The 27,508-nt window shown below is 41.4% G+C and overlaps 1 protein-coding gene across 3 annotated transcripts in view; it reads right to left on the bottom strand.

The window, feature by feature from the left end:
* The window catches only part of Enpp6 (ectonucleotide pyrophosphatase/phosphodiesterase 6), a 260,235-nt gene that overhangs the window by 52,039 nt on the left and 180,688 nt on the right, over positions 1-27,508 (bottom strand). For 2 of the 3 annotated variants that reach the window (XM_013513095.1, XM_005373495.2), the window contains exon 2: positions 13,269-13,448. The exons of the other annotated variant lie outside the window; for it this stretch is intronic. In XM_013513095.1, coding sequence (XP_013368549.1) covers positions 13,269-13,425 — 157 coding nt within the window. In that variant the 5' untranslated portion in view covers positions 13,426-13,448. The remainder of the gene's footprint in view (positions 1-13,268; positions 13,449-27,508) is intronic. 3 annotated transcript variants of the gene reach the window in all.

The raw sequence follows: 27,508 nt of genomic DNA, 5'->3' as shown, positions 1-27,508 counted from the left end.
CTTTATTTATTTATTTATTTATTTATTTATTTATTTATTTAGACAGAGCCTTACTCTGCAGTTCAGGCTGGCCTTGCACCCACTAAGGAGCTCAGGCTGCCCTTGAACTCATGGCAATCCTCCTGCCTCAGCCTCCTGAGTGCTGGGATTACAGGAATGCACCACCATGCCCAGCTTCATAGCTCTTTTAAAGTGCACATCTGCTATCTAAAACATCCATGGCTTTGAGTCTATTTTCTGTTGTATTTCTCTTTACTTTCTTGGCCAGGCCTTGTTTTCTGATATTTTGGGCTTTTTTAATTGAATGATATATATGCTGAACATGAAAAATTATAAATTATTTGGTACTCCATATGTTGTTATCTTCTAGAAAACATATGCTTTTCCTTATGGTGAGAGCTCAGGCTGTGGATAGCCCACCTCCATCCAGAATGGATTTAGTTAAGGATTAAAATGATTCAAAACTCAACTTGGTCTTTAAGAAGCATTCTTCCTTTGTCTATTTCTAACTCATTCTTTTCCTACCAAGATGTTGTCCCATTTGAAAGTGTAGGTTGTTTACTGGGTCCCTTTCCCTTGATGGGCCCTGAACTCCAATTTTTGTCCTTTCCTGATCCTATGATTCTGCTAGAAGTGCAGTTCAGTTACTTAGCTGCTCAACTGCTGCTTTTGAGACCAGCATTTGCCTGGAGCAGAGAGATGGTACCTATTTCCAAATACACCTCTTTCTCTAGGTTTTGATGTGCCTCGGATCTATCATACATGTGCATGCTTACACACCGCCCATCAGCCTTTCTAGTTCCCAGACAGAAAAATTGTTTCAGAACAACTTAGCCTGTTACTGTACCAGGTACAGCTCAAAATTTTAATAAATGATTTTAACAGTGAATTTACTCCCCTCCCATTTTTTTCTGTTAAGTCAAGTTCTTGCTATGTTGTCCAGGCTGGCTCAAGGGATCCTCTTGTTTCAGCCTTCCGCATAGCTGGGATCGCAAGCACATGCCATTGTGCCTGGGTTAAGGGTACCTTTCTTAAGGAAAGGAACAGAGCAGCTTTTGAAAATTAATTCATATAGCATGGAGGAATATGACTAATCTCTCGAATTAGATAAGTTCAAAATCTGTTCATTAAATATAAGTGTTAAGTTATTCATATAAATAAATAGAAGGAAATAAAAGTTGTTTGTGCCAATGACATTTAATTCTTTGAACTGCTTCTCTGAATGCCAAAATTCACAGTGATCGATCATAAATTTTAAAATATTTCAGTTGACAAGTCAACTTAGATTTTCTTAAATAACTTCCAAATATTTATACCAATATTCTGAGCTGTCCATCTGTTTGGTGCTGGAGGTTTTTCAACAACACAGTAATGACAGCAGCAACATACCTTCGAGATTCTTCATGGAGGAGAGCTAACACGTCTTAAATAGAATAAGAAAGGGGTATACTTTCAGTCAGGAAATTTTAGCAATAAATATGACAATTTGAGGTCATTAAACTATTCCCCTAAAACCATTCTTGTCCTTCTAGATCCTTGAGAACCCAGTTTGAAGACATCTAAACTAGGATAGGAGACAGCAGAAGCTCTCTGCAATGTTCACAAAGCGGAGACCTACAGTGGTGCTATGAGTTGGAATGGAGAAATGAGATGACTGAGGGTGGTGTAATCTCTTCTCCTTGGATTCATCTCACAACTGTAGCTCTGTGAGCAGAACAGAGAGAGAAAGAATCTTCACAGTGGAACCAATGAGGTTTTATAGTTAACTGTATACAGTATTCAAATGATCAGAGAGTCGGACAAAAAGGTGGAAGGGATCTACCTCAGTTTCATCAGAGGTGCTCCGAATACAAGCCTTGCGGACACCATTCACTTGGATGGAAGCTGTGAACCTCCACGTGTCCCTGAGAAAGGGCAGGATGATTATCCAGCTAGACAAAGGCTGGGGCAAATACATTCTGCTCTGTCCAGGTGGTGTCTCCTGGATGAAATCTCAAAAGGAAAAGCCTTTAACCTTACTGCTAATGTAAAATCCAGAATGAATAAATGACTAGCGAAGGAAAGCCAGAAAGACACTAATGACAGTAGCAATGTAATGTAGTACGAAATAAACTGAATTGGTAGTTTTAGAGAGAGTAAAGTTAATTATTCCCAGGTGGATTTGTTTAGGTGCTTTCTTTTGTTTTCTTTAGTCTTTATCCGACAGAGATCAGCAGACTGGAGGGAGTCGTGTTGTGTAAGTCCCTGAGGTAGCTCTCTAATCAGGCATCTGTGGGCCTTTCCCCTGGATCCATTACAGGCTGTCTGCGAACAGGCGAGGGCATTGCACAACCTGTATGCTGCTGCCTCTGGGCCATTTCCACGGCTTCAGAGAGCCTAGAATTTGGTCCACTAAGATCATTAATGGTCCTGAAATAAGACTGAGAAGCATATAGTTTCAGTATCAGCCTCAGGGATCCACGAGGAAGTGAATAACAAAGGCAAGGGCCTGGGCGTAAGATGTTGGCTTTGTACTAACTTTGAGAGCTTGTTTTTCCTTCATTGCATCTTGTTTTCTCACTGTTCCCTACTTGGAAGGGAATTACTCTTAATAGGGTTCACTTTTCCAGACCTCCTCCTATTTTTGTCTATAGTAAGCCTTCCTGCTGGACATTCCCACCACATGCTGTTTCCTGCAACCTAATGAATGTATTCCGAGTAGAAAATACAGTGTTGGGGGAGACTTTAAAGGACAGTCAAGGGCTACCACTCTACCCATATACCATTGTATAGAATAAAGATGTTAAAGGAATTTCAAAACACTGAACTTCCATCGTTCAGAAAATTATTTTAATACACTTATTTTTCATAATTCACTGCCACAAACCAAAAAAATTGTCAAAACAAATATGCAAATCTATGATGTCTGTGACATAAAGCATGGCCTTACAAACTGTGTAATTAACAGCTTTCACAGCCATACCCAGCAGCCTTATAACAAACCCCATCATTTCACAGCTGAGAAGACAAGGACATCGGAGGGGAGACGTGAATGACCCAAGGTCTTCCTGCCTGCTAGCTCTGGTACTTTTCTTCCATGCACACTGTTTTCCTGGCTGCTCTCTCCAAAGACCACCAAGTTAAGCCCATAAAATCACATTTCTGCAACCTCCCTGGAACACAGGTCTCGCCTTCCAAGTGCAGCTCCTGCTTGCCAACTTTGACACATCTTGTAACAATAACTCCAGCAAACTGCACTTTATGTGATGTGAGACAGGTGTGCACCAGTTGAATACATGTCTCAAGAGAGCTTATTAAAACAGCTAAGCCAATTAACTCTCATAGAAACATGTAACCTTTTCCAGGAAAATACATCTGAGGCACAGGAGCTTGTGGGAACGTGTCTTTCGGGGGAAGCATGGCCTTTGATCACAGAGATCTTTCCCCAGGGTTATTCTGGCCTATGGGGCAAGGAGACCTATGGTGGTGGCCCTTTGCTGCTGTTGGGAGGGGAGAAGTGGGCTAGCTGGAGCACAGGATGCCCCTGAGTAGGTCTCGTGTACAGGGGTGAAAGCAAGCTGGGAAAGACAAATTACATGAGGAGTAGCTCATCTATTAAAGCTGATCCTGAAAACTCAACTGAAAATGACCTATTCGGCATAACAAATAACTAATAGGAAACCAAGATCAGAAGGAAACCATGCCTTTACTCATGCGGAGTCTCTGCTTAATGAGGCCAAAGATAAGGTTTTAATCTCAGTATTTGCTAGCCAGTGTTAGATTAGTAAATACCTCTGGCCCATGCTCCAGAACTGAACTCCTCCCTACTGGGACCATGTGAGGGATGATGACCACTACTGAAATTACAGCTTCTGGATCCCCTTGACCACAGCTACCAACAGCATCTTCATGTGTGAAGCCCGTGCTTCCAGATCTCCATCTTGAGAGCAATGACGGTGCTCTGCCCAAAGGGAACATCTTGCTTTTATGTACCACTTGGTATTTCTGACCAAATTCCATGGTATTCCTGTTATTTGGATAAGAGTAGATTGCACCTACCCAATATGCAAAATACCTACAAGTTCTGCAGAGTTCTTCTGGATTTCTGGAACTCTAGCCCCCACTGAGGGGTCCTTCCCCTCCTCTGCCATTTGAATGTGAAATTGCCAAGTCCTTACACACTACCCTCATCCCTACATCTGGGGTCTCTTGGTCTCCCAGGTTTCTCAGGTGGCTTTCAGCTACTCCCAGGAATAACAGAGACAGAGAGTGCTGTGCTTGTGGCCCTGCAAGCCATCTCTGTGCAGGCTTGGATAAGCAGCCAGGCAGCCAGCTCTACTGGAACAGCCGAGTAGCTGGGGAAAAGAAGCTCCACCTCTGCACCCATCATGTGCATGGTGTACTTTGCCCATTGGTCCTGATCCCTGATTCCTAAGGCATCAAATGTAAGGCTTGTTGTCTTTTTCACACACTGACTACTTCTGATGACTGGCTCCTTCTGTCCATCTCTTCCCTGGAAAGCCTACTTCCTATGCCTTACTAGCTCTCCTGGCCCATCCTAGAATTCTCTTGCAATTTAAAACTGCGCTTGCTTCTCACTCTTCAGATTTGCTGCCTGTGGGCATTTGTGTTCTTGGTGTGACCTGCAGCTTTAGTTTTCACTCAGGGTAACCTCACATGGCACATTCAAATGGACACAGGCTAAACCCCCTTTGTAGAACCTGAAGCCGGGGGATAGATTGCAACTCTTAAAAACACACTCTGGTCAGACCCGGCATGTATCTACTACCTTATATAACATGTTCAACAAGCCTGAGAGGTGCACATCTTCATTCCTGTTTGACAGGGGATGAACCAGGAGCACACATGTTTAAGTGACTCTCTCCAGGGCGCACAGCTAGAAAGTGGCTGAACTGACGTGGAATCCGTGTTCTGGCCCTTTTCTTTAACTTCCTTGCCCATGGTTCCCCAGGAGCTCCAGGGAAGTCCAGGAAGTGCAGGAGTAGGGAGAATGGGAGGAGCAGGCAAGGAGCTGGACAGCTCTCTGCACACAAAGGATAAAAAATGCTACCTCTCCGCCCCATCGCAGTGAAATTTCTGAGAAATGCTCAATTCAATGCCAGTGGCTACAGCCTTGGTTAAGAAAGGCTTAGCATAGGTTGGGTGATCCCCTACCCATGTACTGTTCTTGCTGCAGGGGGTATTTGACACCAACAAAAGAATATGATATAGACCTAGCAGGAAGCCAGACCTGGCCAAATGGGTTTAGGACTGCCCTCAGTCACTGGAAAGCAAAGACTCTGGCACGCTTTGCTTCTGAGTATTGATACAGCAGTATCGTCTTTGCTGAGATTTTGCCCTTCTGAGTCCAACAGCCCCTGGGGTATGCTCTGTGGAGTTGGGCTCACAAATCTGAAGGCTGGTGGATGCCCCAGCAGTGCAAAGCCCTTGCCAGACTTGGCCAGAGCTAAGGTGACAGCACAGGGAAACTTGCATGGGATTTGGAGTCAGGAAACTACAGATCACCACCCAGCTCGCTTACTCCCTGCTTGTATGTTCTCTAAACTTCAATTTCCTCGGCCTAGAAGACTTGGAGAAGGAGGATGTAGAGAGCAGCCTTTTCCCTGGAGTCTTCTGAAAGATTCTTGCAGCCAGGGGGGCCTTACAGGAGCTCCCTGGGAGTCTGAAGGTCAGGCACCCATGCCTGTTCTCAGAGAGAAGGCCAATGGAGGTGGCAGGGCTGTGTCGCTGGGCTCAGGAACTTCCCACATCAGCATTGGCTCTGGGTCAGATGACGCTCTTAGTGGGAATAATCCTCAACCCAACACCAGCTCACGAGTTGGAAAAGCAGTTGGAGTGTCAAAATCAGCCCAAGAAGAGACCACCAGGGTGCCTCGATGGTGCTTGACTTTGCAGCACAAAAATTTCTTCCTCACTGGGTCCTACCAAAGGCTACAACAGCCAAGTTAGTTGCTCCTTTAGAGCAGCGAGGCATTGAGAACCTTTGGAATGGGATATTGTATAGCTGTAGATATTGAGTTACATGCCCTAGTTGAAATCTCTTGGCCATGTGAGAGGGTGCAGAGGAGAAGTGAAGGAATGGTGCAAATGATGGGGCAGAAGAGCCTCACAAGCTTCGAGGCTGGGTGCTGCCCGGAGGAGGGTGAGCCCCAGGCCCTCACAAGCTGTCCCAGTAAGAGCAGCAAAAGGAGCCCGACAGTAGTGCTCCATTGTTCAGATGTGCTATCACTCAAGACCTGGTTTTGGGGATGCTTGACTGCCCTTTCCCTTCTGCTGCTTTTGTCACCTTTTCTTCTTCTGCTTTCCTCTCTATCACCTTCCTTACTGTTCCCTCCCTCCCTGCTTTCTTCCCTTCCCTTCTATCCTTTCCCAGTGTTACTTCAACATGAAATCAAATAGCATTTTATTTTCCATTTCTGAGGAGGCACTCTATTGATTTTAAGACAGGGAACCACAGCAAAAGCTGCAAAAGGATGTGCTAAAACCTCAAGGCTAGTCTTCACTGTGCATGTCACACTGGGGCATGACAGCTTTTTACACAGCTCGCCACAGTATTAGGCTGTAAGTTTCCTGGTGGCAGGGATGTAGCAGATTCATTTGGTGCCCCATTATCTAGAACACAGGCCACAGAAGAAAAAAGTCAGTATAAATATATCAGTGAATAACAGAGCTAGTTGATTTCCAAGTTTCTTTTTTGGAGAAACCCTTCTACCCCTACCTCTCCAACACATGGGCCCCAGAGGCATGGACTGGGAGGCTGAGGGCAGCTAAATGCAGCTGGAAAGCCTCCTGGAGATGTTCTGTAATGCACACTAGGATATTCCTCATTATTAACCCACTGTGGCGAAGTGATTAACCCACAAATATGTAAAGCAATATGCAGTTGAGTTAAAATCAATCTGGAACAAAGCAATTTGGAGGGAAATAATTTTATTAATGAATCAATTAAATTGATTCATTAATTCATTTTCCTGCAGCTAATTTCTTTATGTATCTTCCTGTTCCAGGATGCCCAAGGGTACCAAAATAATGCTCAAGTCCCCTATATATGAGGGCATATTATTTACACATAACCTACACATCTTCTTGTATACCTTAAATTATCTTTAGATTATAATACTTAATACTATGTAAATGTACATTTTCTCATGGGTTCACTAATAATGTCCAAATGTTTAAACATTAGTTGAAACAAACTAAATTACCTTTCTTGCTGATATAATCAATGCATCTTAGCTACAAAAAGTAAGAAAAATATAAATAAGCAAAATATGCATGAACCTTTATAATTCCTTCCAATGGCCCGCTCAGCGTCAATGTTCCCTTGCTTCCAAATTGCTCCTCTTTTAGTGTCTCCAGTTTCACTGGAGATCCACCATCCACATAGATCTGTAAGCTAGAAACCAAATGTCATGCCTATCACTGCCCAGTTGCTTTATCGTGAACCCCATCCATCACCAAGTCCTGCCAATTTTAATTCCTAAGTGCATGTCCAATTTAGTCATTTTACACCACCTCTGTTATCATAAACTATTCTCATCCTGCCTGGTCAGTCACCCCTTAATCATCCTCCTGATGCCTCCGCTCCATTCTCCACTTTGTAGACAGAGTAGTTTTTTTTTTTTTTTTTTTTTTTTTTTGAGATACACTATGATCCTGTTATTTCCTCCTGAAATCCTTCCAGTGACTTCTCATTCCTCTCCAAAAAAAGTGTCCTTCAGCTTGGCTCAGGATGCCTATCCTGTCTTCAGCCTCTCTGCCTTGTCCAAGTCATACCCATTCTCCCTTCTTTAAGTTTCTTGACCTTTCCACACTTCTCCTCATTTCCTATAGGGCCTGACCAAACCGTTTCTTCACTCTACATGCTCATTTCTGCCAACGCCCGAACTCTCTCACCCTTCCCATCCCCCCGGTTGTTAACTCAGGTCATATTCCAGGGAAATCTTTGACAGTTTCTCAGATGAAACCATGTCCCTTGCTGGATGATGTCATAATTATCTTTTCATTATGATACCTTCCATAACTGCTTTTTACATTTATCTAGGTAAATATTAGATTATCTATCTCCTTCTTTAGAGTTCTCGGGGAAGAGGTACGTGGAGGAGAGTCTGTGTTTTTGCAGAGAGCCCATTCCACAGCCTTCAGTTACTCTCTTTGAAGTTGTTCTGTGAAAAAATGGATTTACCATGATTTGTGAAGATGGAAATTCATCCTCGGATTTCTCTTTAAGACTTTCTAATCGACATAATGGATGCTGCCGAAAAAAAAGAACTCAGAGCTCTTTTGCCCAAGACACCATCTTGCAAAAGTAGAATGGGTGTAGCTGGACTGTTATCTAAACTTTCAAAGCTGGACGAATTCCTCCTGCAGACAGCAGTCTAGAGAGGCGACACCTCTCAATTTCTCTGCAACAAAAGTGGTTGCTGCCTAGAAATTCTGTGGGATGATTCTGAAGATCAGTTTCTCTGAGACAATCTCACACTCGAAATGTGTATTTGTAATCTTTTCCTGCAGACACAGAAAAACATTAGTGGTGCAGAGCTCGCCAAAGTTACTGCCAAAGAAAATGATGTAATGTGATGTCAACCCAGAGTCTCACAGAATTTTGACCCAGGCCTACTTGTGCCAAAAAATATGAACTAAAGGAACTTAAATTTCATTTGATACTTTGATGAGTTGTTAACATGTTTACATGATATAAACTAAAATAAATCAGGTATCAGAAGTATATACGTGTCACTACATCAAAAATTAATCCTAATCTTGTATGCTCTTGTATTACATAAGCACAAACTGTAAGTGTAGTGTGGGGGTGTATTTTTCTGTAAAGGAGACTTGTAGGGTTTTTGCTTTTTGAGGTGCTAAAGATTGAACCAAACACCTCACGCATGTTACGCAAGCACTCCACCACTGAGCTACACCTCCAGCCCCAAGATCTCTACTTTTGATCCATTCCCTAAAGAGTTTCTTCATTTAGAAGTGTTGGAGCCAGCACATTATGTATGAAGTCCTCTTTTAGTTCTAAAATTACATAAAACTTTTTTTTAAGAATAGGAAACTTTATTGGAGAGAAGGAATGGGAAATAGGAATAGTTCCTAAGAGACAGGAAGAGTCCCAAATGGGTCCCTTCTCAAAGGAAGGGCCCACTTCTCTAAAATTACTAAATTCACTAAAATTAAATAAATAAATAAATAAAATTAAAATTAAATAAATTAAATAAATAAATTAAAATTAAATAAATAAAATAAATAAATTCTCTAGCATTAAAATAAATCTTAAAGTCTAGTGCTAAATTGGTTATTTTTATTGGGAAATTTAGTGACTATACAGGTAATTTTTATTAGCATTGTTAAATATTTGCCTAAAAAATAGTCTACTTTTTATCCAGATATTTGATACCCTGGGTCCAGAGGCAATGATTTAGGTTTATTGTTGATTCACACATTTGTGTGGCAGATGATGGGCTCCTAATTATCCCTGTGTCTGAACTGTATACACCCTAAAGGAAGGGTGTCAAGCCCCCACCATGGCTGGAAAGAGGAAGAATTTGTAGATAACCCATAATTTTTAACCAATAGACTGTATGTGCCATTTATCTAGAAAAAATCTCCCTGATTATAACAAGGGCAAGGGCAGCTGAATTGGACACCTACTTGTTAACTCCCTACCCAGTCCAGTTCTGGAAAGGGAGAGAGGGAAAACTAGTGGTGATGTGTATTCCTCTACACAGAAGGCACCTTATTGGCCTTAACTCTTGCACTGGACAGGACAGGGTCAGGAGAAAAACCCAGACCCACACCCAGCAAGCAGCGTTCCAGGGGCATAGGAGTGGTTTGTGCTCAAGACTTCCTACTTGGCTGTAGGGAGTTACAGCTGTAAAATGGACAATGAAAGATACAGAATTGGAATGCCAAAGAGTTTTAGCCACAGGATATTAAAAGGTGACTAATTTTTATTCCTTTTTTTGGCATTTTATAAAAAATGTGAGAATAAACTTAAGAAACCACTGCCACTATGTAAGCACTCCTGGTCCAAGAAATAGCACTCCTGATCGAATAAGTTTAAACACTTGCTATACAATATTTTATCATCTACACCAATTCCCTCAATTCTCCTTCCTCAAGAAATCCTTCTCTGCTTTGGTGGCTCTCCAATATGAAGTAACTATTGGAACTTCTTCTTTTTGTTCCTCAGTAAAATTCCTTTGACATCAAACCAGAGAGCTGGGGTAGAGGAATAGCTTTAGTGAACAATGCATACTTATCTCTTATTCTTTGCAGAACAACATTGGGTCTCAGTCATGTACTCCTGGCTAACTTGGGGCTGGGAATCATTTTTTAAAGCAGGTCTCTTCCTGCACTGCTCAATGATACCACTGGATGGGAATCTAAAGGGTCTGTTGACAACATTAAATATCGCAAGGCTTGAGGTGAGGTAGGTTGGACTCTTCACCACTGATCAATTTTTCAGTCTGAGGGTTTATCTACCTGACAAAAAGATTTGAACTACTGTCATTTCTAAATTGTACTTCTAAATATTGACTTAGTGGTGAGACTCAAAGTGTCATAACACAGCTCACCGGAGCAATGAAAATTTTCCAGGCCTCATTGAGAGGTCTGCGCAATGTCTCACAGGGAATAGGGAAGGATGAGTAGTATTGAAGAAGAAAAATAAAATCAAGTAAAGTTTGGAAGAAATGCCATTGCACTCATGTAATGTTGCAGAGACAAATGAGCACTCCTGGGGCTATAGCTGAGGCTGGAGGTGCCCAAGGAGGAGACAGAAAGGACAGCAGTTAAACCGTTAATCCCTCAGTCTTTAGCAGGAGTGGGAAGAAGTAACAACTACTCTCAAAGAGCTGCTACTTGGGTATCCAGATTTGAAGCACTAGACGGTGTCTAAGAAACATTTCGTCTAATTTCCATCAAGACTTCCACACAGCCAGATCTTTCCCTAGTCTTCACTTAGGTCACTGTGCAAATTCTAGGAAGCCATCATTTTCGCGTCTCTCCTCCCGATTGTTAACACTGTAGCTAGTCTTAAGGCGTTTTTGTCACATCACATTAGCTGTTGAACTGTGAATCAAAGGAAGTGATTGGCCTCTTCCTGCCCTTCAGGAGGTGTGTTGGAGGAGCAATGAGATATTTTACATGCAAATTAGCTTTGAGATTCACTAGATTCTCAGTGATATATAAACTCATTTTCTCCAAAATGAGAGAAAGCGTAATGCTCTGTAATACTGCAGAGAGAAGCTTAGAATGTGGCAACTTTCCTTCTTTAGGACCACTCCCCCCATTTTGCCACAGCATTGGTATCCATGTCTGTGGAGAATCACAGGGACACCCGGTTATATACAGATGAGGCACATGAAGAGTTGGGGGGTGTTTGTGGGGGAGGCACCCTCCCAAGTGTGAAGAATTTAAGTTAGGATACAGCAAACGACACTAACCAGATATGATGGAAGGTAACTGCTGTGCTATTCTGGCAACATTCATCTTGATGGTCCTTCACAGTGGTTTTGGTTGCTAAGGCAATGTGCTCAGTCTGTTCCCACTCCTATGCCTATGCATGTGACTCCTTGTATTTGTTAATAATAATGCTTCTGAGAATGAACTTGAAGTGCAGAAAAGTCTTTAGAGTTTAGGACTCATCACAGTGGGCTCAGTCATGAGTTTGGCTCTTCCAGTGAAGTCTCATTAGAATGGCCAGGCTCTGATTTGCATCCTCAATCTAACATTCAACTTTGTCAGAAACTGAGTCTCAATCTGAGATGAGACAGTCCTCTGAAAGCCTTCCCTTGCTCAGAAGTGTCTCATATCAGCCTAACTGACTGCTATGGACAGAACTCCAAGTGCCTTCAGAATTAGTAGTGTCCTAGGTGACTGCTGTGGACAGAACTCCAAGTGCCTTCAGAATTAGTGTCCTCCCTCAAACCACCTCTGCTGGCAAAGCAAGTCTGAGTCTGTTTGTTGCTGTGTTTTGACACTGCCCCCTGTGCTGGCCTTCCTGAGCTTACCTAGGCATGGCTAGCGCTGTCCTGTGTCGGCTCTGTGGCTCCCATCGCAGCCTGGATGCGAGTGCTTTTTGGTCTCCATCTGTCTGAGTTCTATGCTTCTCTGCGAGCTCACACACCCTTGCGTGCCCTGAGCAGCTGTCCATGTGGCCACCTCCGTACGCCACCTCCAGACTCCTACTGCCGCTCTCGGCCTCCACGCGGGCCATCTGTGCTTCAGCCTTGCTTACTCATCCCATTCTCCATTCTCCCTACCGTGAAGGCCCCCTTCCCACCGCCCACCACATTGTCACAATTCCCTCAGCTGCTGCCCCTCCCACCAAAGCCATTGAGATACCCTCCGTGACTTCTCCCCACGTCCTGCTAGGTGGCTGTTCACTTCTTTTCTTTTCATTTATTCTAGGCCTCCCCATATTTCTTTGTCCATAACATCAATTAACAGTTTTACAACATTAAAAATTGGGAGAAAAGTGCTTTCAGCCATGTGCATGGAAAAATCAAATTGCTCACCCCTTACTGAATGAGTGAATTCTACCAATGGTAAATTGATTATTTTGTTAGTATTGAATCTCTCATCCTTAATGAAATATATTAACTACCAGGATGGAAGTATTCTAAGGACTTCTCACAGTAACCAAGGAAGTTTGCATGACTAGTTCCCTCATTGCAGTAAGTAAAATAATCTAGTTTCTCATTGATCTAGGATGTACAAGAGGAGTCTTGATGAAAAGGGACTTCATTTAATGCACCACCAAAAAGTTATGAGGTCTTTGAATTCTCTTTTCAGTATTGTAGGGGAGCTCAAACATCTACAGCACTGGTACACCAACTTACTTTGTAAGTCAGCAAACATACTGCAGTTGATGTCTGCTGTTTATCTAAACTTTTGCACATGAAAAGAGAATGATATATTGCAGCAGTATTATCAAGTCAAGAGAAACGGAGAATGGCATTGTCTGGCACGTTAGGGAGTTCAAAGCAAAAATGTAAGACATTGAAGACTTTTCTTAAGTAAGGATCTCACTTTTTTTTTTTTTTTTTTTTGGTTTTTCTCTGGTACCGGGAACCGAACTCACGACCTTGCGCTTGCCAGGCAGGCACTTTTTGCCGCTGAGCTAAATCCCCAGCCCCAAGGATCTCACTTTTGAAATAATGGCATGGCCTTTAAATGAGAGCTCAGCATTGCTTTCTCTTGAAGGCTGCATGGTGTTTTATTTGAAAGACTGGAAGGTGCTGGAGGCCCAGCACACTCACCTGGCCAATAGTACATGTAGACCTTTCTTTTGGCCTTGGTCAGAGTGACCCACAGAGGCTCTGATCCATTCCACCAGAGCGGCATCAGGCTATCTCTGTTGACACCGATATCAAATGACGTATTGGTTTTGGGATCCCACATGTAGTTGCCAATCATCTGATGGACTTCACAGTGGCGCCCTGCATTAATGAGAATACAAAGCTGGCAGGTTAGTGTGGGTTTCTTTCTTTTTTCTTTTTTTCTGTCTATAAAAGCAACTCATACTTATTTTGGAAGTCTAGAACAGCATCAGGATTTTCCGTTGACTTTTAAAATTATAGATCTTTCTTCTTTCCTGGATTGTACTATAAAAACAATCTGGTGAGATGTCTGCTGATTGACTGAGGCCGGGGTCACACTCAGAACAGCCAGCCAGGCAAATGTGCGCTGTTTTAAGTTATAATGAGGATGTTGTGTGAGGCCTTTGGGCCTCAGTTCATGGCTTGACGTCTCAACACAAATCAGCATAGAAATCAGCGATTTCTGTGAGACTTTGGATATGTTCTCAGCCCAGAGCTCTCTCTGCACCCCTTCCAAACCCTCCTCCCACAAGATCAGCAATTTAGTTGATCTTGTGTTTATTCTCTCCTTTCTTGAGCTAAAGGAATTATTCCTTCAGTGCTGAACAATGATGCAATCTGTGACATTTGGAATAGGGTGGTGAAAAAAAAATAGATTCAGCTTTGAAAAACAAAGCCAGAAAGCAACCCTCCAAACGGAGTGTTGTATAGAAGTGAGGGATGGTTCTGCTGGGCACAGCTCAGTCCCAGAAGAGCAGCCAGAAGTGAAAGACGCAAGCGCTTGGACTCTTTTGAAATATTAGGCTTAAATTATTTATTTTGGAGCAATCTGTTACATCTTTAAAGTAAAAATAACACAAACATTGGCAAGGGCATCAAAAATTACTGCAATTCTAGTGAGCGTCACTCGGCACCAGCTCGGAACGTGCTTCACCAAACTCCCAGCTATGCTTAATCAAAGTGGCTTTTGTTTGTTTGTTTGCTGTTTCATTTCTTTTTGCCTCCCCCTCACCAACACTTTATTTTTAAACAAAAACAAAGAGAAACCATAAAATACAATTTTGAAAATGTGGACGCTAAATCTAACATAAAGGAAAACCTTTTTATTTCATCACAGAAAGCAAGGCATTCCACAAACCACACTTTGAATTTAAAGATCAAAAACCTAAACGCAGTGGTTTTTAACCAAACTGTAAGATTTTTTCGATCTTAACTAAACATTTATATTTGGGCTAAGAAATTTTTTTTTTTAAACTACAACATTGAGTAATTTCTCCAGGGTTTAAGGGACTTTAACTCACATTTATTAAATGCTCATACATGTACAGTCATATTATTATACACTGTAACAGGTAGAGAGATAGGAATAAATGGCCCCCATCTTCAAGTAGTTTGCAATTTAATACTCAACAGAAGGTCTTATGCAAGAAAGAGACAGGTTTCCTAGGACGAGGTTAGAAAGGGACCAGATTGCAGGTGTAACTGGAAAATCATGACCATCCTCACCTACTGCGTTACTGGAGATAACTCCAAGTATGTACTTACCAACTCATTAAATAAAGGCATACTTCTTATTAGTTCAAATATATGAAATTTCAAGAGCCCTCTTATGAGTAAAACTTAATTTTCCTTTTACTCAAAATAATTCTTTCCATATCAAAACCTTTTGTCATCCTAATGATACTTGTTTACCCTTTCATAAGGAAAGATAATCATGATAACGTCCATTGGACAATGTCTTCTCTTTTTTTTTTTTTTGGTTTTTCTCCGGTGCCGGGAACTGAACTCACAACCTTGCGCTTGCCAGGCAGGCGCTTTGCCGCTGAGCTAAATCCCCAGCCCCGGACAATGTCTTCTCTTCAGTTTTTCCCAGTGCATGGTCTCTATCACCCTCCCAAGGGTAGCGAGAGCATCTCATCTGGAGCTGATATGCAGAGAAACCGAGGAGAAAAGCAAAATTGGAAGTGGGAGTGACAGGTATTACTGAGGTCAGTGACCAAGCAGAGCTCTAAAATTAATCTTCAATAAAGGTCTGGAAGAGGTAGGCACACTGGATACGGGAATAATGGAAGAATTACCCAATAGGTGGGATCTCTGCCTTGAAATCTAAACTGTTTGAACTGTGTTAGATGAAATGAGTGAAATCCAAATATAAGCTGGGGCCTCTGTGATGTAGTTTTCAGAAAATGCTGAATTTAAAGAAGCAGGAAAAAAAAAAAATAATTGCTGACCTGCTTACGTATTTGCCAAACCACACAGCATCATTTGGTACATTTTCACTCCTCTGTACTCAGGCTCAGCACTCTGAACCCCAAAGTGTACCAACTCGTACCCTTTTTGACTCTCTGCTCTCAAAGTAAAAATGATACACAGATAGAGAGAGAGTCAGAGATAAATATAAGAGAGACAAAGACAGAGTCAGAGGCAGAGGAAACATGTTCCTAGAGAATTTCTATATGGTGGAGCTCTTCAACAAGAAAGTCATCTCAGACTCGTATTCAGAAAGTTATTTCTTTTGGTGGGTTGACCTTCAGGTGAAGTTGGAGGGTATGTTCTCAAAGGCTGGATTGTAGATGCCGTCCAGTTGCCAGCGGTATCCCTTTGTTCTGGGAAGAACTGCCTTCCTGGAAGCCGGCAGGAGGACATATGTGCCTTCTCTCTTCTGCCCCAAATCTTTTCTCCTAGCTAACTTGCCCTTCCTTCCATGAATATAGTAAGACTGGCAGTCTAAGCCTGCTCTTATTCAAGCTGATTTCTTTACCTATCCTCTCTCTTTTGCTTTTTCATTTTTATTGCCTGGGTAAAAGTGGTGGCTGAAAGAACAGAATAGAACAAAACAAAACAAAACAAAACACAATGTTCTCGCTTCTGCAGCCCACGAATGCTCATCTCCATATTCCTGCCTGACCCATCTCTATTTTTAAACATCTGCAAAGCTTCTTGACTTTTTTTCTAGTTTGCACTTTGCAAACAGAGCTTTGCTATTGTTTAGTTGTTTGGACTTTTGATCAAGGCTTTGGTAGAAGCTTTCCTGACTTTCTCAGACAGCACAATCTCAAGTGGTATTCAGGGACGAGAACCAAAGGATGCCTCTGTGGGGCTTTAACATTTGTGCTCCTTCATCTCTGAGAGAGCTCGTGGAATAACTCCCCATGTAGAATTGCTATATGAATGTAACCAAATAAGACATTTTCATTTTTTATTTCCTATAGTCATATACACTTTTGTTCTGATATAATTAATGACAGTGTCTAGAAGTTTCTTAGCAAGCATGAACAAAACTCTGCACCACATTATATATTTCCAGTGGTGACTGGTCTTCATATCCTGTATCTTCCTTTATGTTATTTGGTGTTTTCAAAAAATTCACTCAACATACTGCTATAGTTTGGATGGGGCATGGCCCCCAAATGTTTATGTGCTGGAAACTTGGTCTCAGTATGGGAGTGTTGGTGAAACCTTTACGAAGTAGAGCTTGATGGGAGGTGATTTAACCGGGAAAGCTCTGTCTTTGGAAGGAAATAATGTAGATTTCACAGGACTACTTGGTTCTCAAGAGAGCAGGTTATTATAAAGTACAACCACCCCACTTCCTTGCCCTTTTCCTTTCCACTTTTCAGCTACTTTATGATGCAGCTGTGGGTGTTGGAGGGGTGTTTCCAGAATGTTGGTACCATATGTTTGGACTTTCTAATCATTTGAATCATGAGCCAAATAAACCTCTTTATTTAATGTTATCCAATGTCAGGTATTTTTATTATAACACAAAAAGTACTAATATAATGCATTTATCAACTAGTATGCACTTGCTAGGCATATAAAGATAACAAGATACAGTCTCCATCTTAGACTTGCTTATGACCTTGTATGGAAAACAGTATGGCACATGGGGAGGGATATCAGTCTCAGAGTCAGGCTGCACAGGTTCAGATATGAGCTCTTCTATTTACTAAATGTGTAATCTTGAACAAGTAGTTTATACCTTCTAAAGCCTCAACTTCCTTATCTGAGTATTGTCATAGTAATAGCTGTTGTATTGGCTTTTTTTTTTTCAGTACTGGGAATTGAACTCATGACCTCATGCTTGCCAGGCAGGTGCTGTGCCACTGAGCTAAATCCCCAGTCCAGCTGTTGTAAAATATATGAATATACAGTACTCATTTTGCATGGATTGTGGGACCATGAAAATTGCTGTGAAAAGCTGAAACCATACAAAACTATGTTAATAATCAGAGGGAAAAATGACCATTAAAAACTTGGTCAAAGCCAGGTATGATGGTACACACCTGTAATCCCAATACTTGGGAGGCTGAGGCAGCACTGCCAGGAGTTCAAGGCCAGCCTGGACTACATAGTGAGTTCAAGGTGAGCATCATCTACATAGTGAAACCCTAACTCAAAAACAAAAAAAATTATCAATGTTAACATTTTTTCTGTCAGTTAAACTAATATATAGAGGAATGAAGACACACAATAAAACACAATAAAACAATGAAGTGCTAGCATATTGTAATTTCAAACATTGAGAATTAGAATTTTATTTCTTAGTTAAAAACTTACCAAAATAGTTTGAACAACATTTGCTTTCTTCTTCTATAGTATAACACAATACAAATGAACATTTTTTTTTTATGCTTTGGTGAATTGTCATGCTCTAAGCTTAGATTAGCTTCCAAAATTTTATTCATTGTGCATTCAGTGGCATGAAATAACTTCAAGAGTTCTTTTAACATGAGGTCTTTGGCTGGTGTCACTTCCTTGGGGACATCTCATGTTTTCTGTCACAATCACTTTCTGCATTGCTATGATTTGGCTATAGTTTGCCTGCCAGAGTTTCATGGACAAGAAGCTTGGCCCCAGTGTGCAGGCATGGAGGTGGCACAACCATTAAGAGATGGAACCTAGTGGAAGACACCAGGGTCATGAGGGCCCCATCTGATAAATGGGTGCATGCTGCCTCATGGGAGTGGATTAGGTCTCCCATGTTGATTAGTTCACAGCACACTGTTGTAAAGTGACAATGCCCCTTGCCTTAGCCCCTCCTGCATGTGGCTATTTTCCTTTCCATTTCTATATCATGTGTTTAAAAATTTTATTAGTACACATTTTCAGTGCATGCATTTTACAGCCATCTTAGGGAGTTGGCACATGTGCATAATACAATTTATTTGCTTTTTCAATTCCTTCTCTTCTCCTCTAATTCCCCTTCCCCTCTTTTCATTCTGTTTGACATTGTTAATCTTAGTTCATGTTTAAGGCAAAAAAAGCCTCACTGGTCACTTGGATAAGCAACCTTAACTAAATATCAGAGTGGAGGTGGGCTGAATGTCCTGTGAATTGGGACTTAAGAGATAGCATGGTACCATCCACATCTCAAAACTGAGGGAGACCTCACGTGGCCTCCCAGTCTAATTTTTCATCTGTAATTTTAGGGGTATAGGAGTAACTCTTATGCATTTTATGTACTTTAGATGTGAAAAGGTTTAATATCTGACCCAGATCACACCTATCACATGAGGTGAGTGGAGTGAAAGCTCAAAGTAAAAGCTGATCTCAACCTCAATTTACTGGCTTGTAACATAACATACCTCAAGCTTCACTTTCGCGATGATAGTGGACTTAGTGGTTATGTTTGTACTCTGGAACATGAAAGCATTCTGATTTCAAGAAGACTCTCAGCATTTTTCTACCATATAGGTCTCCAAACATATATGCAGAAAAACAACTGCATAGCTGAGCGTATCACTAAACAATCAAATTTTACAGCCAATGAGGACTTTCTTGATTATAGTCATGCATCGATTAATGACAGGAATATGCCTGAGAAATGCACTATTGGGTGATGTCATCACAGAGTGTACTTCTACAAATGGAGTCAGCTATGACATCTCTAGGTGATGTAACCTTAAGGAACCAGGATCACTCACATAATCCATCACTGACAGTGACATCATTATGTCAGATAGGACTCTATGTAGACGTCTTCTTACTTCCTCGTGCATAATCAACTTCAGAGATAGATATTGCTTTTTAATTTCTCAAAGCCATTGATTTTGTCTTTCTGAGATCTGTGAGTGTTCCATTAGAGTACCATGCCTGTGTCTACCAGTCAAAAACAGCTAGTAAAAAGAGAAAAATGAGGTGATATTTTAGGTATATAAGTTTAGTTAAAATGTAGTGATGTAAATACAAGTTACAAAATACTAATAATAATATTGGGAATTTTTCTTTTATAACACTGTGCTTAGAGGCAGCTCTCAGGTAAGATCCTAGTCCAGAGGTAAAGGCCAGCCTCTGAGTCCACTGTGGGAAATACGCCTTTTGAATCAGACATGACAGGCATGGGGAGCCTGGCTGTGCCCAGTTAGTCCATATCTGGGAGCTTGTGGCTACAGTGAGCAGGTAGAAGGTATGCGGTCAGACACAGACTTTTGGGGAGGGGTATTCCCACTCTAGCTGTGGGAATTGAGACTACCCTTAACTTCTGAAAGCCTCACTTTTTCTATCTCCAAAATAAGAATATTAATATTACCTTGATTAGATTGCAGTAAGTATTAAAATAGGGCTGGAGTATTAAACATATCCCAAAGTATCTTTGCCTAGCCTTCATTGGGCCCTGAGTTCAAGCCCAGTATTATAAGAAAGATAAGGGAGGAAGGAAGGAAGAAGGAAGGAAGGAAGGAAAGGAAGGAAGGAAGGAGGGAAAGAGGGAGGGAGGGAGGGATAAAGGAATATTACTGACATGTAATGCTTACTGGGTTCCAAGGCCACCACTGGATGCCTATGGCCACTGACAGTATTAAATCATATGGATACTATGTTTTTTCTTGCATATATTCCTATGATAACATTTAATTTATAAACTTGGTATAATAAGATCAACAACAGTACCTAAAAATGAAAGGTAGTAGTTATAACAATATATTATAATAAAAGTTATGTGAATATGGCCTCTCTCAAAATTTCTATACTCACTTCTACCTGCTAATTTTTCTAAGTACACCTATTATGGTGTGAATTCAATACATATGTTAAACTCTTAAACCCAGCACCCCAGAATATGATCTTATTTAAAAATTGAATTCTTACAAATGACATTTTACAAATGTTAAAAGGAGGTCAACAGAATCACCCTTAATCTAATATGACTGGTGTTCTTACACAAAGGGGAAATTTGAACATAATGACAGAAACATACGGGAGCAAAAATGTGAAGGGGCACAGGGAGAATACAATCATCTATAGGCTAAGAACACTTGGGGAAGCCAAACGCTGGAAAGATCAAGAGGGGATCGTCCCCGACCCTTCAAAGAAAGTATGGCCTTGCTGACATTTGACTTTCTAGATTTTAATTTGCAAAACTCCAAGAGAATAAATTTCTTTCGTTCTAAGCCACTCAATTTGTGGTACTTTATTATACAGGCCCAGGAAACCAATACAGCATTTAATTCTCAGAATAGCCTGGGTGGAAAATACTATTGTTAGTCCCTCCCCTCTTTATAAGTAAAGTAATTGAAGCCTAAAGAAGGTAGCTTGCCTAAAGTCTCACACCAGTCATGTAGAGGAGCCAGGATTCCAACTCAGGTGGCCAGGGCCCAGAGTTCTTACTTCTAACTACTATGATCCATTATATATGAGTTACGACTCAATACAGTTGTCCTCCTTTATCCAAAGTTTCATTCTCCTCAGGTTTATTTCCTCATGATCATCTGTGATATGATAATATTAAATGGAAAATTTTACAAGTAGACAATCCATATCTTCTAAGTTGCATGCCATTTTTTAGTTGGACACAAACACTGTGACACTAGGACAACATATATATCTGGTAAACAAGACAGCTAGTAAATCTTAACAGGTGGGTAGCATACACAGCATGGATACATTGGATGAGGAATAATTCATGTTCCCTGACATAGAGCAGGAGGGCCTGAGACTTCATCTCACAACTCAGAGTAGCTTCCTGGGGATGGATGAAGATAATACATCACAGGTCCTATGTCATTTGCCTTCCTTCATCTCACAATGTAGGAATTGTGTCATCTCACATCATCACAGGAATAGTGAGTATAGTAAGATATTTTGAGAAAGAGAGGCCATATTCACATAACTTTTATTAGAGTATATTGTTATAACTACTACCTTTCATTTTTAGCTACTGTTGTTGATCTTATTATACCAAGTTTATAAATTAAATGTTATCATGGGAATATATGCAAGAAAAAAGATAGTATCCATATGGTTTAATACTATCAGTGGCCATAGGCATCCAATGGTGGCCTTGGAACATATCCCCTATTATGGCGTGTATATAGATGTCCTTCCAAAGCCTCATGCATGCATGCGGGGGTGCTTTTAGGAGGTGGCTGGATCTAAGGTGTGTGAATATGGATTATGGGTGAGCAGTTACTGGATTTGTCCACTGATTGGATTAATGTGACTCTAGATCTGGCTGAATGCATTTACTAAAGAGAGAAGACCCACCCTGGGTATGAGTGGCACCAACCAATAGGCTTGGAGGCTGAAATGAGTACAGGGGGAAAGCGAGGTTTCCTGCTCTTCCCTGCCCTACTATGGACTGTTTTTTTCTCTGCCATGCCCCTCTGCCATGCCGCATTGCCAAGGCACCAGCCGACTATGGGCTGAAACTTTTACAAACTGCTAGCTAAAATAAGCTTTTCCTCCTTTAACTTGTGGTTGTCAGGTATTTTGTTCCAGCAATGAGAAAGTAACGAGGATCTCCCCCTTGGATAATTCCCAGCTGTGCCCTCATAAAAGTGCAGATGCTACGGCTGCTGTGCTTGCTAATCTGCAACCCAGAAAGCCCTCACCTTCGCAGACAGGATGAATTCAGGGGAAACATCAGGCCAGGTGGTAAGAGCCCAGAGATGAGCCTACTCTGAAAGCACTGTCCCTGGGCAATCCAGGGTTGAATTAGATTCTGGAAGGATGAAGTTCATAGCTTTAAATAGAACTCTAGGAGACAGACAATATCATTCTCATTTTTCATGAGAATCGGTGAACAAAAGCTCAAAGTGGCTGAGTGACTAAGAAGGCACAGCCCCAGTGCAAAGCTGGGTCTCTGATTCACCATCAGTACCCTCGTAGGCACCATCACCTGTTCCTGTCACAGCACCTCATCCATTCACAGGCCTTGATTGTTACAATAGAAGTGCCTCCTGAGTTATGCCTGAGTCCGAGGCTCTCAGCAAAGTGACCACATGGAGGTGCCCAGTTCTCTACAGTACCAGACACACTCATCTCCTGCAATGAACTGTCACACACAAAAATTATCTTCAATATCTCTAAAGGAGAGGATGCTGTCAGATACATGATACTAACAAAAGCGATGGTAATCCTAGCTTTTCTCTTCTCTGGAAAGAATCCAGCTGTGGGAAGAGAGGCTCCAAAAGTTCTGAAATCTAGGGTCTCAGGTTAATGGTTGCATTTTAGATACTAAATGTATACACATTGCTTCAAATGACATGACTCTAAGGAGTATCTTTATATACCAGATCCAGAGCCAGGAAGCTTAAGAATGTTAAATAATACAGACTTTCAGACTACTAGACTCCTCTCACTACTTTTCCTTGAGGATTTGGAGAGTTTAAGGATTAGTTAGACACTCTTTAGATTAGTGAACTTTCAAATAACTACTTTCCACCCAAGAGACATGAAGGGATTAACAATCCATTGCTCAAACTATGTAATTTACAGATTGAAATTTTCTTTGCAGATCACCTCTGTTGGGAAATATATTTCATCCTTTAAACTTGCTGAAAGACAGATTTTGGGTAGGTTAAAGAAGTTGTTTCAAATGAGATATGCAAGATTAAGTTGAAAGAAAAAGCTCACAATTTGCACATCTTTAAAAGCAACTACTGATGTATGTGCCAGACACAGTCATGATTAGAGTCTGAGTCACAAATATTGCAAGATCGAGATAACAGGCTTTGATTATAGCGTGAAGTGGAGGGCCTGCAACAAAAATAGCACCAAAATGTTAAAAGGGGAGCTGTTTTGATTAGACACATTCACTCTCATAGTTTTGAGGTCACTGGACTCAAAAATTATACTCTTTAATTTTATTTATTTATTGCAGTGTCTACTAAGTTGGTGCAAACCCATAACAACTAGGATATCATAAAAGAAAAAAAAATTATTTCTCTATGTAAGGATGAAAATGTAGGTTTTGATTTTTAATGCTTTTACTTTTAGAAAGCTCTCTTTAATCAAAGCTCAAAGAAGTTTCCAGACAACCTCCTCCATCCTCACCTTTGGGCAATGTTGGAAAATGGCTGAATTAATTATTACACATAAAATCAGATTTTTCTTGGAGACATACCATTTACTGAGTTCCTTTAGGGCCTTCAAAGGACAGTAGGTTCCTGAAGGGAGACATTTCTTATTTGGAGCACTCCTACTTCTGTATGTGAAATTCAGTCAAAACCACTCTCCACCGTCCCATCTGCTGAGTTACCTCCTCTCCCCCAGGAACATCAGGTTGACCGCAGTTCTCACACTAATGGAGCTGGTGAGCGGCAGGAAACAGGTTCTATTCCTCACATACTGCCTGGCTGAGGGTGGCGGGGTCCGTATTTCTCACGCCACGGGCAGAAGGATGCTACAGGACCTAGATAGGAGCACTAGTGCAGACTGAGAGATGGAGTTTAACTCAGTAAACAGAAGGCACAGTGAGGTCTTGGATATAAGTTATGTTCTCCAGTCAAGCATTTCAGCTGGTATAGAACCAGGACTAGCCCATGGCTAATCTCTAATGAAACATTTTAGGTATTAATTATTACTGGGCTAACCATTAATACCAGGAGTTGATAGATAATGATGAGATCCAACTGCTTAGAGTAGGAACCAACAGTTTTTCAGTGGCCCAGGCTAGAGGGACCTGACCAATGAACCAAACGTCATTGTAATGAGCAAGTAAAAGAACACTTTTCTATTCCTTCTTTTTGGGTTTAAAGTTGAAACCAAAGAGCAGCAAATTCAGTCTGGGGAGAGCGGTGTCCTCAGGAGACAGGGTGCTCCCTCCGACCCCTCTCACCAGAAAAGACAAGAGGTCTGTCCTGAGGCGCTGGTCCCTCCTCTCAGTGCTTCGCCCTCCAGACCTGGTCCCAAACGCTCTACCTCCTAATACCATCACCTTGGAGGTAAAGACTCGCAGGAAAGGGAGGGCATCAATACTCAGATCACAGCATTTGTTGATTTTTAATGTCAACTTTTTTAGTACATGATTTTAGTACATAATTCACATCCCTTGTGGGGAATTGGTACATGAACATAATATACCTTAATGCTTTTTTTAAATCCTACTTGGCTTTCCCTCTCTGCCCCCAACCCACCTCACTATCCTCTTTCTTATTTTTCCTTTGTACGCTTGCAATACAGAATTTTACATTCCTGCTGTGGAGTTGGGACATGCACATAGCACATATTTAACTCCTTTGTCAATCTGCTCCCCTCTCTCTCTATCTCTTCCCCTTTGAGAAAGACCTATCTCCCACATTCGCTAGCTTTTATTTTGGTCTTTATTTATAATTTGGGTTTCTCATATAAGAGAAGCCATACAGTGTGCATCTGATTCATTTTATGTAACATTATGGTCTCAAGGTACATCCATTATACCACAAATGATTCAAGTTTATCTTTCTTTGTGGCAGAGTAGCACTGTCTTGTGCACAAATAGAACATTTTCTTTATCCATTCATCAGCTGATGGACATATAAGCCACCTCCAAGATTTAGATATTATGAATTGTGCTGGTATAAACATATGTAGGCATATTATCACTGTAATTTGATGTCTTTAACTCTTTTGGGAAGAAACCTAGAAGGAGAACAGCTGGGTCAAATGGACATTCTAGTTTAAGTTTTTGGGGGAATCTCCATTCTGATTTCCAAAGTGGTTCTACCAGTTTACATTCCCACCAACAGCACAGAAAGTTTCCTTTCCCACCTCCACCTCACCCATTTGTTATTATTTGATTTCTTGATGCTGGCCATTCTTTCTGGAATAAGATAGCATTTTTGCATCATTTTAATTTGCATTTAAAAGTCCTAAAATCCCACTGTGAGATTAGTTTCTTCTTGTGCTTATTTATCAAGGTAAGCATCACCAGAAAAGTGGTGGGTCTTGGTTTGACTATTTCTGCCTACCCAATTCCTCATGAATAGGGAGGCTTTTCAATCTGGCAAATGGGAGGAAGCACTATTCAGGTATTTGGGGCTGTTTTTGCGGTCCATCTGCATGGAAGGGTAAATCTTTTTCCACTTTTATTGTCTTCTTCACAGGCAAAAAATTCTATTTAGTTTTTAATTATTTAATGTAAGCACCTAATGTTTGTTGCATCCTACACATTTAAAAAAAACCTTCTTTTTGTCAATGTGGGTAATTTTGTTTGCCACTGCTAGAAGGTATGAGGTAGGTATAATGGTGGCCTGAGTCACAGCTTGAGCCAGAAGTGGCCATGAAGAAATGAGATCAGCCTCCTAAGACTTGAGAGGTAACATTATCACTACAGCTAATGTCATCACTGTATCCACAGTTTGTATTTCCCAATTGATAATTACTAGGGATCAGCTTATAAACAGATGTGCTTGGTGTGAACACCACCACGCTTAATGATTGGAGTGTATCATTTTTCTTGGGTGTTCTTAGCATATATAAAATACGCTGAGTGATAATTTCCCTCACAGATGAAAAAGTAACCCAAGTGAGCAATTTGTCACTTTGCTAGGGGTGAAAAGTATCTTTTTGATGTATTGGTAGTTGCCCAATTCAAGAGGTAGACAGCACTACCAAAGGGAAGCCTTTTAAATTAAAAGTAGAAACATCAGGTAAGATATGAAGGGCAAGAATTCAGGACCTATGAGAAGCAAGTAGCCTCGCAGAACAAATTTTGGATCCCAAGTAGCACAAGTTCAAATCCTATCCCCGCCACTCACTAGCTGTGGGACCTCACACAACTCACTAAGCTTTAGTGAATCTAGGTTTTCCCATTTGAGAGGGATTTTCCCCCTTTTGCAGTGCTGGGGATGGAATCTCGGGCTCCACACTCGGTAGGCAGGGGCTGTACCACCGGGCTACAAGCCCCGCCTAGTTTCTCCATTTGAAAAATGGATATCATACCTCCTGGCAGAGTGGAATGATTTCAGGTAGGTGAAACAGTGCGGCGTCGGGGGGCACTGCAGGCCCGGAGTGAATGCATAGTAACAGCTACATCTCCTCAGAAGGACAACAATATCAAAGTATGCACTCTTTACGGCTTTCCGGGAGGTGAGGCAGGTTATTTCTTACATGGTATTTACACAGCATCTTCGAACGCAAACTCTCAAATCCCCTTGGATGGAAATAAAAGAAGCATTACTACATTCTGCTTTGCTCACGACTAGGGAAGCTGGAAGGATTGCAAGAGAGCTCGTGATACACTCAGAAGAAATCAGCCAGGCGTGGGCCTCTGCGTGGCTGAGGGTTCCCGTCTTGTGCTTGGCGAATGCCTGGTCCGCCACTACCCTCTACTGGCAGTTAGAGTAATCTCCCACTGGTCGCCTCTGCCGGGATCCTGCTAAGGCGCTGCTGCACCAACCCTGTGGTCCGGTTTTGCAGTTTCCAGTTTGAAGATGCCACAAGAGTCAAAGGCCTCTTAGAGCTGCTTGTGAAGATCCTAAAAGTGCCACGAATATAGACAGAGGCAGAGGCAGGCTGGCGGCCACACACACCGGGTGGTCGCCCTTAGTTGCTGCAACAAATTGAACCACTGCACCTGAGAAATAAGGCCCCATGGCATTGTCCAGAAGTCTCCTGCATCCTCATTCTCCTGCTCCACTCTGTCCAAATCCCTGTTCGGTTTCACTTTCATGTTTTAGAACTTTTGCTTCTTATTTGGTATTTATTAGCCTTGACCCAGCTCCCTTCGCCCTTCCTTGTCTTCATTTCTTTTTTTTTTTTAATTTTAAAAATAAAAGGAAGAAAACATTGACAGACAGACAACCTTTCACAAAATACCAAAAGAATAGTGCAGACAATACAGAGTTACAAATAAAGTGGTAGGAAATTAACAATGCTTCTTGTATTACATACTGATATCTTCAAAGTGGTTTCTCATGAAAACAGAGACCTGCAATATTGATCAATCAAGGACTCATTGACAGTTTCTTTCAGCAAAG

This window comes from Chinchilla lanigera, unplaced genomic scaffold, assembly GCF_000276665.1.
Source record: "Chinchilla lanigera isolate Chin_1 unplaced genomic scaffold, ChiLan1.0 scaffold00002, whole genome shotgun sequence".
Classification (NCBI taxonomy): Eukaryota; Metazoa; Chordata; class Mammalia; order Rodentia; family Chinchillidae; genus Chinchilla; species Chinchilla lanigera.
This window is presented reverse-complemented; position numbering and strand designations above follow the sequence as displayed.